Source organism: Propithecus coquereli, unplaced genomic scaffold, assembly GCF_000956105.1.
Source record: "Propithecus coquereli isolate 6110/MARCELLA unplaced genomic scaffold, Pcoq_1.0 Scaffold334, whole genome shotgun sequence".
NCBI lineage: Eukaryota > Metazoa > Chordata > Mammalia > Primates > Indriidae > Propithecus > Propithecus coquereli.
This window is the reverse complement of record NW_012148997.1, coordinates 1,025,665-1,038,035: the sequence shown is the minus strand read 5'-3', so window position 1 is coordinate 1,038,035 and position 12,371 is coordinate 1,025,665. Positions and strand designations below refer to the sequence as shown.

The 12,371-nt window shown below is 37.0% G+C and overlaps 1 protein-coding gene across 1 annotated transcript in view; it reads right to left on the bottom strand.

Annotated features, from left to right (window-relative positions):
* TPK1 (thiamin pyrophosphokinase 1) overlaps nt 1–12,371 on the bottom strand; it is a 478,721-nt gene that overhangs the window by 156,084 nt on the left and 310,266 nt on the right. Inside the window, exon 6 of the mRNA XM_012650556.1 lies at nt 9,823–9,969. Within this exon, the coding sequence (XP_012506010.1) occupies nt 9,823–9,969 (147 nt within the window). The remainder of the gene's footprint in view (nt 1–9,822; nt 9,970–12,371) is intronic.

Here is a 12,371-nt window from a genome sequence, read left to right as displayed (position 1 = left end):
ATAGGCCTGAGATATAGAATAATTACTTTCCTTTTTTTTAGTAAAATTGTTAGAAGACTGAGATTCTTGGAGTGTGAGAGTGAGCGTGTGTGTGTGTGTGTGTGTGTGTGTGTGCATACTTGCATGTTACGAGTATTATATGCATGTATTTGGAGGAGGGAGACATCTTATACCATTCCTTGGAAGATCTTCAAAATATCCAGGGTGAATGTATAGTTTGAGTAAATACCCTCAAAAGCCACCCCTCCCAGGTTAACTTTATTTGGATAAATTTTCCACTTTTTCTTCACTTTTAGCTTTGATCACTTTTGGAACAAATAAGATCAAAATGCTCCCAAATTCAGGGGAAAAAATATTGATTGGCTGAGAAGTAGTACAACCCAGCTGGAGTTGTGTGGAGTTCTTCATACAGAAACTTTCACTGTGCCAATCTTCTTCCCAGAGGCTCATTTCATTTCCCTGCTGGTAACACTCAAATCACTTCACAGTTCATTGATACTGCATTGGCAACCTTTTGTTTTCAATCAAAGGAAGATGCTGAAGCAATGCTCAATTGAACTAAGTATACATGACACAGTGTACCTGTGTCCTTGCCACAGAGGGCTGTGGGAGGAGGGATAAAGGGAAAGATGACATCCTGCATCCCATATTCCATTACTTTACCGAGAATTGGATTATGATAAATTATGGTGACAGAGCTCAGACAAATGCTGATGCCATCTTTTCTGCTGTTTCACCCGCACATGGAACTCTTATGGATTGCATCAAGTCTCCAAAACCGATTCTCTGTCACTCATGGTTGAAAACGAAAGGCCAGTGTTCAAATAAGTTTTTAAATAGTTTCCATGAAGATTGAATTTGCTATTTCCTTCCTTACTGCTTTGTAATCATTGAGGGGTCACGATAGGTTTTTGCTGATGGGAACTTTTCTCTATATCTCCCTTAGTGAAAGACTTCTTTAAGGTCTAAGAACCTGTATGCCGTGTGGGTAGGTGGAGGGTGCCAGGGGACATTGTGTCCAGACTACTTTAAAGCCTACCACCAACACCACCATCGTCCTCATGTATTCGCTCAGCAGTAACACACCACCAGCCACTAAAAAACAATCGCTATCCCAAAGGTGCTTCCAATAAACCAGGAAAAGAGCAAATGTTAAGTGGGAAATAAGAGGAACAAGTGAGAGTCCTTGACTCCCAACCTAGGGTGCCGAGGGGAGCCTGCATTTTACAAGAGGCGGCAACAAGGAACACTTTTGATAGTGGGAATAATACATTTAGATTATCCACAACTAGCTATTTATTTGGATTTGGCTAGCATTAGGTAAACTGTGATTACTGTTTTTTCAACTTTTATCAAAAATATGAAATTATGTTTTTTAAGGTTGACAATCTGAGAAAAGTTATAACTTAAATTTTGTTTTAGGGTTAGATTATTTGAGGCCCACAGGAGAAAAAAAAATTTTAAGTTTTTCGTCTTTCCCTTCCACCTCCAAAATTCTTATATTGAAACCTATCACCAATGTGGTAGCATTAAGAGGTGGGACCTTTGGGGGTCATTAGGTCCTGAAGAGGCCCCAGGGAGCTCAGCGGCTCTTTCCACCACACCAGGACAGAGCAACAAGGAGCCACTCGTAAACCAGGAAATAGGCCCCCCCCGCAGACCCTGCATCTGCTGGCACCTTGATCTTCCCAGCCTCCATAATTATGAGAAATAAATTTCTGTTGTTTATAAGGCCCATTTTACAGTATTTTGTTATAGCAGCCCAAATAGACTAAGGCAAATAGACCAAGCTCAATAGACTGAGACAAATGATGCAGATGAAGGAAAGTTAGAGGGGTTTCTTAGGAAATGCTGTATAAGAGACAGAAAATTTGAGTAGGGCTTTGAAAGGAGAATGACTTAGACAAAAATATATTTAGCAGAGAACAGTGAGTTCAAAGAGAAAAGAGTAGGTATGGTCATTTTGGAAAATAAGAGAGGGGCTGGTTTTCCCCAGACCAGAAACAGACATTTAAAGGTCTGGCTCAGAGTCCACGCCTACCCCAGACCAGGGATGCTCCAGGAGAAGATGATGAGGGAAAGGTTTATAGGAATTGTGGAACTAGGGGTGGGCCAGGAGATTATTTTTCTTTTTGGGAAAGAAAATATGGATTACAAATAAGTTGGAAAGTATTTCTTTCTATAAATCTCCCCTAATGAAAGATTTATTTAAGGTCGAAGAACCTGTGTTCTGTGTGGGTGAGTGGCAGGTATCAGGATTGGGCACCACCAACCCTATGGCCTATCTGGGTGAGATGTATTTTCCCTGCCAACCTCATAATGCAGTGTTTTCTTACAATACGTTTCTGAGTTTTAGTGTTACTTATGCTTCAGTCTTTTCCACTAAACTGTGAATAGTGGAATAAAGGTGGTGGTCTTGTTTCTGCACTCAGTGCCTATCACAGTGTTTATCACATAACAGGCATTTGAAGAACATTCATTGTTGAAATATTCTATGCTATAAATCAACAAACCAGAAAACACCATCTATAAAATAAATACTTTATGAGTGTGTGGTTTAACTTCTTAAAATATTAGTTTAAATAAACATAGATGAAAACACAGAGGAAAAATTTCTATGGCGATTTAAGGGGGTCATCAGGTCAGTTAGAAAAGTAAGAGTCGTACAGCTCTGGAATTTTATTGCCTTATTGCATATTAAAATATAAGGTTTCCCCGCTAACACGTATGAGACTAACACTGACGACGACAGGATAGGTTTTGTGTTATTTTCTAAAATGCCACATAGAGGATAAGAAAAGAACACAGAAGGAAAGTGGGAAGAAGAGAAGGAGAGAATGAACGTTGAGAAAATTTCCCTAGAAAGCTGGGCTTGGTTCGAAGAGAGGGAAAAGAAGAGGCTGCTCAGGGAAGACGTGTGTCTCTCCCTACTCCATGTGCGGAAGAATCTGCTGTACGGGTGCAGCAGAGCAGAAAAGACAGGGGAAAGGAGTGAGCCAGGCAAGAACACGATTTGGAGGTAAAGAGTATTCAGGCCGAGCATCAAGCACTGAGTGGCAGAGCTTTCCCAGAGAAGCAAGCTGAGGTGAGTATGAGCAATTTGCCTTTTGGAAGAGGAAGGTGGGGAGGGCTCAGTGTAGCAGGCCATTTCTAGGTAAGAAATGTCTAGTGGTCTTTTTTGAGACTATCATGAGATTTACTTCATTTTCACATCAGTTTTGTTTCAAAGAAATAAAGCACATAACCTTGGGAAGATCACATAAATGTCTCTGCAACTGCTCAGCTATCAAGTAATTTGTAAGGCTTTACACTATTTACACTAATATTTAATAGTAGTTCAAAGATACTATATAGTTTCTACTAGAAATTCTAAAAGCCCAAGCAACAACAAAAATTGTATGTGAAGAAGATACAGGGGAAGAATAAAATAATACTTATTCCAAAAAAAGGAATTAGAATAAGAAAATAAATTGTGAGGAGATGTCAGTGCTATCTAGAATTTTGAGAACTCCTTGTCCCCTGACTCCAGGTAACTCTGGGACTCACTTCCCCAATGTTATCACCGCAGAGGCTGTGCCGGATATGTGTGTCCAAGGGCAGACTGACTCAAGCCCTCAGTGCTCAGCAGAAACCATCATGCATGCCAAATTCACATCATGAATATTCAGCTTCTTTCTATCAGATTATCAATGTATTTTATCATATTCATTACCAGCATTACAAATGTATAATGTAAAAAAAATCTGAACTTCGTACAGTAAATAATTGCTGTAGTGGGAAAGAGAGAAAAAAAAAAAAACAAGCAGCAGTAAAATGTGACTAAAATGAGGAAGAAATATTTACAACGTATTTAGAAGTTTGTTCAAGTGAGATAAAAACTGGCAGAAGTCTGCTCTGTGCCTCCATTTTCCCCACATCAGATACCGGGATCTTGCATAGGCATCACTGAGCAAGGTTTAGGATAATGTAAAAGGCATGCCTTATTAACTCTTGGACATCTCATTTCTTGGTCATAAATCCTATTAACTTGTATAACAAACTGCCATAAAACTTGGAGATAAAAGATAATTTATGCTCAGTGTACAGAAGCTAATGTTTCTGTACTCCTGAGAAGCACAGGACCAGAAAATGAGAAAGTATGTATGTGAAACCTGGAGCCGTCCACAGGCCACGCGGGCAGCATGATAAACACGGCTCTGAGCACCTGACCCTCTTCAGCAGGAAGATGCCCACCGGTCACTGACATCGGCCACGCTTCATGCCTAGAATGTCTCTCTTCTATTTCATAACATCCCCTGCTCGTAAAAGGTGATGATGTCTTATTAAGAATACATTTTTGGAAGTAAAACAGGGATGTTTACTTTTAAGGGAGGAGCTATTATGCATACTATTTTGAATTTTCTATTTTAAAATAGCAGAGTGGACGTTCCTTCAAAGTAAATGATACCTACTGTGTTTTTCACTCATAATGGCATTTTGACCTATGGTAAGTGAAATAAACCAAAACACAACATAAACCTTGTATGCTAAAAATTCAACCAGCTAAAAAATTCCAAACATCTTTCCATATTCATATAGAACTGGAACTACATCATTGTAGCCTTGTTTTATTTTATTTATTTATTTTATTATTTCAAAATATTATGGGGGTATAAACGTTTTAGTTACATAAATTGCTTTTGTACCGTTTGAGTCAAAGTTATAAGTGTGCGTATCCCCAGATAGTGTGCATTGTACCCGTTAGGTGTGAATTTACCCATTCCTTCCTATCCCCTCCCACCTGCTTGATTTCTGATGAATGTTATTTCCGTATATGTATATAGTGCTGATCAATTAGTGCCAATTTAATGTATCCTTTTTTTAAAATCCAATTTATAATTAACAAAAGTAAATCACAGAAAGGGGATTGAAAAGAGAATGTAGATTTTAGATTAGAACAAACTAAACACTTTAAGTGAATCGCTACTAGATATATAGGTCAGTCCCAAATGACTAAAATAATTCTAATGAATGGCAGATGATTACTTAATTTATACAACCTAGTCTCATGAGGGCCTCGCATGCAGACTCTTCTAAAAGAAACACGGAACATCACAGAAATACTAAGGTGATCTAAGGATAGGCTTTTTAAAAAAGATCAAGGGAAGCACAATTTAGTTCCAGGGTCTAGAACTATCCTAGCCAATTAAAATTAGTATAGCAGATACAACAGCAGTTCTCTTACCAAGTTATGACATTAAAAAATTTATTAGCCCAATAGTTCACAGGAGATGTCTTATTCTTCCTGCTATTATCTTTAATTTCAGACAATCTATAATTGTAAAACAAATTCTAGAAGACACTGTTCTCAAACCTAACACTTACAATACTTAACATTTATATTGAATTTTACCACTTTTAAGGGACGTTAGCAAAGCTCAATGGTAAAATCATTTAATTTGCTTATATGATAAAAATTATTGGTACATGTAGATTTTGTTATAGTTTAGAAAAACTAAAAAAGTCATTTTTCTTTAATTTAGGTGGGCTTATCATATTTGAAAATTATGTCATGGAGAAAAATATATATATATATACATATTTATACATACACATGCACACACCAGCCAGCCCTCAATTATACATTGCTCATGAGTAATTACCAGCCTATAGGCTGTGACCTGTTTTAAGAGCTTATCATTTGCGCCTTAGTCCATTCACCCCATGAAAGAGGAAATGCAGTGTACCTAATGTATATGCACACTCTAGGGTATAGGTAACATGTAACGTGCAGTTACATGAAAAAACATCTGACAAAGCCAGTTCAGTCCCAACGGTGCAAGTCTCATTTCTAAAGAATGTAGAATGCTTCTGTGCAATAATTTATTATAGCTTTTAGTATTAATCACATTTTATAAGTATACAATTAAAACTTTAAAACTATGGAGATCTACTCATACCGTAAACTCCAAACATACTCATTTTGACTCTTGCATTTGTATAATTAATTGTCTTGCTATTCTCTTACTTAAAGTGATAAAAAAGCAGATGACAAAAAATGACACTGGGCTGTGTCTCTAGAAAAGACGTCCCTAGAATACACAGGCAAAGAGGAGAAAGGCTGCACTGTTAACCCCACAGGTGGAAGCCTGTGCCCCGCCATCATCCTTCCTCTGAGGGACAGGGGTGTGATGTGATGTGAACTTTCTGCCCTACACTATGTAATAATTATTTCTTCAGGATAAGATAATTTTCTAGTTGTTTCCATGACACAAAATGAAAATTACAATACAATTTACAGAGCATTGTGTTTGGGGATATAAGCTATGTGGATACATTTTATATGATTATTATGCTTGGATAACGGGATTTTGCTTTAGTAAATGACTAAAACTTAACACATTGTATATTATATTCTTATAAATCACGTAGGGTCATGATTCTAGAATTTCTTTGAAGACTCCAGTGTCTGGCAGTTTCAGAGCAACAGTGCTCTGTGTAACAGTGTTTCCTCTTCCTGGGCCCATATGCTTCGTTTCCTAGGCTGCCTTGCAGCTGGACTCGGGTAGCATAACTTGCATTCTCACCAACGGATGACACAGGCCATGTCCAGGCCTGGCCATGCAGAGCCACTTCCTAGCAATCTTTTCCCCTCCTGCAGCCCCGTGTTCCAGTTGGCTAAGACAGTAAGTGGAGGGTGCTACCCAAACCAGATTTCCCATTAACAAGAAAAAACTTAATAAACTTAATCTCGGGTAAGCCTCTCAGATTTGAGGTTAATTATTACTGCAACACAGACAGGGTAGGACCCAACTTGCAGAGGCAGTACAGTAGATTATTACCCTGACAAAATGAAGGCAATAAAAATTCTAGAAGAAAATTAAAATTAAGATAATCTTTTAAAATGTATCAAACATCTGTTAAAAAATTAAAAAATACTGCTCAAAAGCCAAAAACTAAGCTTTGACATAAAACGAAGACCAAAGCTAACTTTCATCTTAAGGGTGTTTACCAAATGAACCTGGGCTTTAGTTTCTAAGGCCTCCTAGTATTGAAGGTCACCAGGAGACAAAGCCCAAGGCCTGCCCAAGGTGGAAATCTAAAAGGAGACTGTACCATGCAAAGCAGAGATCCTAAATATCAACATGAATACAAATAACACTCCCCTTGGACTGCTAGGAAAACTGCTCAAACAAACCTTGGCACTCCATAGCTGAGAAGAGGGGAAAGAAATCCCCCTTGAGCATTTGTAACCAGGTGTCAAATTCCCAGCAGTATCATTATGCATTCACGATCTAGACTGCCAACATGGTCCAAAAAAGTCTCAAACAAAATGTTCTAAGTTGTTAACGCCCCAGCAGAACTGGGCTAGGAGCCTGGCAAAAGCAAATGTAAATTTTCCTTGGGCTTACTTTTTAACCCACGTCTCAAATAATTCCAACAGGCAAAGTTCTCAGAAATATGAGGTCATGGCCAAAACTCATAAAACAGTGAAGAAATTGAGGTTATGAAATAGAAAAGCAAAAGTGAACATAAGAGACAGTTGACTTATATTAGAATTATTCTAGAATATAAAAAAGTTTGACAATTACGTTTTAAGAAAGAATCTTGAAAATGTGAGTAAAGGGCAAGCATACGAGAAAGAAGCATCGTGGCAGGAATTAAAAATGCGGTGGGTGGGTGTGGTGGCAGAACAGACACAGCTGAAGTGGGACAGGGAAGTAGAGTACAGAGGTGACAAAGCACTTCAGAACACAGCCCAGGGAAATTAAGACAGAAAATATGAAAGAAAAGTTCTGAGATCTATATGATACAAATAGTGGATCTTACATGCATTTAACTGGAGGTGCAGAAGAAAGGAGAAAGTGCTTAGGGCAATATTTGAAATCATAATGATTGAAAGTTTTCCAGAACTGATGACATACATAATGTACGGGTGGAGGAAATCCAATGAATCCCAAGCTGAATGCATTTTGCAAAGTTCACAATTATACCAATTACAGTGAAGATGTGGAATATCAAAAACAATGAGAAGATCTTAAGAGCAGAAGTCATTTTTTAGATGTGGCTTTTTCTATTAGTTAATCTTTCAATTATACTTTTAAAACATTACTGTGCTATCTCTTTAACTAATAATCTATTAACCAGAGTATCTACACAGAGACAAAGTTACGACTGCTTTAGTTAACATACCATCAATTCAACACAATATAACAAAGCTTAATGCTTCACAATGGTAGAAAGTTTTAAAACTTCAGAAATTGTTATTTAACAAATAAGAAATCTAAGAAGCATATCTATGCATGTCACACCACTAACCGAAATCTTTTAAGACTAGAAAACTAGTTGTAATATTGATTGTGAAGAGCCTTAAATTCCACACAATGGAGTGTGAACTTCTTTGCCATAGGTCTTGGGAAGTTCTTATCTTCTAACATTTTTCTATAGTATTCCTGTATTTTAGCTGCATAGTCCTCCCTGCAGATTCTATGATACATCCTGCACCTCCATGCTTCTTTACTGGCCCTTCCTGGCTTGAATGATTTTCCCATCATCTCCCATAACAAACATCTACTTATCCTTGAAGACTTTGTTGAAATGTAAGCTCAATGGGAGATATGTTCCATGAAAGCAAGTGTTTTTGTCTCTCTCTCTTTTTTTTTTTTTGATTGCTGTATCCATAGAAAAGAGTCTGGCATATAGCAGGTACTCAGTAAATAGTTGTTGAGTTAATTGAGTGAATAACTGTGAGTGCCTCTGCAGAGACTTTCCTTATAACACCCAGATTATTTATTCCTTCATCGTCTTTAGGTACTAATCTTTTAACACTGCATTATGATTACATTTTTATAAATGTCTCCTTCATTGGACATGAACTGGAGGGCAGTGCAACAGACAGGTAGCAGGCACTCCATAGCTGTTTGACAACCAAATAAATGGAGTTTGAAATCTGAATTCTTCTGCTCCCCTTCTACAAGGGGACTCAACAAGGCTAGATAATGCAAAGAGCCAGAAAAAAAAAAAAAATGCAAAACTGGCTAAACAATGGTGAGCATGCATTAAATGTGCTATATTAACCAATCGATAATTTTTAGTAATGACATGCTACAGTTAGTGGATATCAGACAGAGTAAAAGCAAAATTATGAGTAGTAGCACACTATAATGAGAAGCAAAAAATAAAGGAATTGTCTGCTATCTTAAAAAAATGTTACCAAATAATTATTTTTTAAACTGAAATCCACCAATCTTATAAAATTTATTTATTAAGCATTCTGTTGAATGTACTACATTGATAGAAAATTTCCTTAATATTTGTGATTGGAAATAAATGACATTATCATTAGAAATTTATTCTGAGGCAGTGAAATTAATAATCAGACAACTTATGAATAGTCAAAGCTAAAGATTTTTTAAAGTGCTTAACAAAATCAAATCCAGTTTCCAATTATAATGACAACACTCAAAATATATGAGATTTCCATTAGAAATATTTACCAAGCCTTTTGTTTCCCCTGTTGAGGTTTCTGTAAGTGTCATTCACATTCAGCTGCTCAAAATGCAAAAGTGCTAAACTTAATTCTTAGTCGATTTAATTAGAAGTTACAAGGTTTTCTCTTTTTTCTTGGGCACAATAAAATGAAAACTTTGAGGCTTCTCCTCCACATGCTTGCTGGTTAGTATCCTTGGGCAGAAAATGAAAGTAGCCCCAAGCAAGCACACATGGTCATCTTCACTCAGAGGTCAAACACACACACATAGGGAGAGGGTTTTCTCCGAGTCTGCTCAAAGGTTAGAGGTTTTGAGAAGTGAAGTGCTCATGTTATATTTACTTTTCACTTACTGGTTGGAGCAGGTAGATGAGAGATTGCTCTTGGATTATTATAATTGGCGAAGGAGTGATGCGAGTCGCTTGGAACAGGGTGTTCACAGATGCCATAATCTGGTCAAAACGCCCAGTGAGGCCTCCCAGCGTCACGATCAAATCAACCTAAGCAAGGCAGGTAAAACTGGGAGTCACATATTTAAAGAATTTTAAATAATTAAGTAGCATCAAACACCTAAATAGAGCTTTCAGTACTATAGTTTATTTGATAAGCAATGAAGAAAATGCATCATTTCTGTTCTTCAGATAAAGACATTAAGTTGCTTGTTTAACGCCACATAGCTGGGAAGCAGCAGGGCCAGGCGTCAAGACGAACTCTTTTGAGTACATATTCTAAGTTTTTTCCATCTGCCTATTCACCTAGAAAACTAGCCAACTCTTCCTTTAAAACTCCACTTACGTGTTCCTTTCAAGTGGAAGTCTTCTCTGATTTATAATTATCGGCATTGTCAAAGCCGATATATTGATCACAAAAGAGGAAGGATGGAAGAGCTTAATTAAAACATTATAAGAAAACCTTAAATACAATAAAAACTGACAGTAACATGCATTCTATCTGTTATAAAATAGAAATTGTTTAAAAATAGGGAGTATTTGGTTTTTAGGTTTTAAAAAAGTTACCTTGGATAAAAAAAGCTTAGATAATCTATAGTCCATAAAGATGGCATAATTTTAGAAGAATAAGCGATTACCCAAGCACTAATAGAACCTATTTAATTCCTAGAGGAATAATAAATACTACAAGATCCATGAAGTCAAAGGCTGTGTTTCTCTGGTTCAATGGTTATAGCCTGGTATTTTGCATAGTGCCTCGCAAACCAAATGCTCAAGAGTTTGATGAATGAATAAATGAAGACATTGAAAGAAAAGACTCACTGGCCTAAGGAAGAAATAGATTCATTGCTATACTGTGAGAACATATAAATCGGAATGGGGTTCCATAAAAAACACTAAAAGTAAACTACAGAGAAGAACCAAGAAGTTTGAAATGAGTTTCCTATTTCTGACCTTGGCTGAGTATAGTGAGGATGGGAATTTTTACTTTGGATAAAATACTTCATGTCAAACCCAAAATATTTTAATACAGGAAAACCACACATCTATAGGACCTACTCTTCTCCTTGGAGATCCTTCCAGAACTCCAAGAATTATTAGGTTTGGGGCCCAAAAAGACCATGCATCCTAGAATGCATGTATTACTCTGAATACATGGGCAAAGCCAGGGACGTCTGTCAATCTTCAGAGCAAGGAGGTAATTTATTAATATAAGCAATTATATTTGTCAAAGAGATGGCTTCTGTTTGGGATATCAAGTTAGATAAATGATTTCTATTCATGTTTAGGAGGTCTTTATTAAGAGGGACACTCCAGGCCAGTTGGGAAAGGCCCAGAGATTGTATATGACCTAAGGAGAACTAATGAGAATTTGCTTTAAACTGAAGAGAAATTCAACAAAAGAAGTGTATGAAATACAGAAAAAGTTTTAAGGCATCAGTAAAAAGCCCACACCATAGTCCTATCCACATAATCCTAAATTCACATCAGAAGCAAGGCCTGACAAAAGTTTATTCACTTTGCAGATTCTGGAATCCCTTTTTTAGGTTCTCAATTTTTCATTGCTAGACTCTAAACCTTGAGGGATCCCATAACCTTTAAGACTGAAATTTAATCCTGTTCTTCTACAATGGGACATCATTCATGGAAGGAATAAGCAATACCTGTAAATCAATCACGGGATTTTTCAGAAGAAAGTAGCAGCAAGATTACTTCTCATCACTACTCATTTTCACTACAGGAAGTATTTAGCAAGACTGATTAAAAACATTAGAGGATCAATGCAAACTGCAGGTGGGACTGGGGAGGAATTGGTGTCATACTATTTTTGCAGTTCTCTAGTTCTACCTGTGACTAGGACAGCTGATATTCACAGAGATACAAGAAAGAGGACATATACCACCCCTGCATTTTTGCATAGGGCCTACAAAGCTAGATTTATGTCTTTTAAGACAATAATGCCTGGGAAAGGGTGTTCAATCTAAAATAGACCATTTGTAGACTGCAAGGGTGTCTTTTCTATGTGAAGCCAAATCCCTGTGTGCATTTATGTCTAACATCACCCAGTCATACTTTGTTGTAACTACTGACATACTTGTCTCTCTCTCCTCTGGAGGAGACCCGTGAATCACAGCCATTAGCACAGTGTTTACAACAAGAGCAGACAACAGGTTTTTACTGAGCTTCCCTGAGTATATAAAAACTCAGGAAGAACTGACTAAATAACTAGAGAGGCAAAAAGCTAATTATTAGGCTGAGTTAATATCTAACACCCACAAAATAGTATTTCTTTACTTGGCAAGGATTCCAGGAATTAGTAGTTTTTGAAAAAGGTTAACGTGTCACATTTATTACCTCAGATAGATATTTGATTAATTTATAAGGGAATGACAAATAATAAAAACTTGACTATTGATCATTTACCATGTGCTAGGAAATATTCTGAACACTTA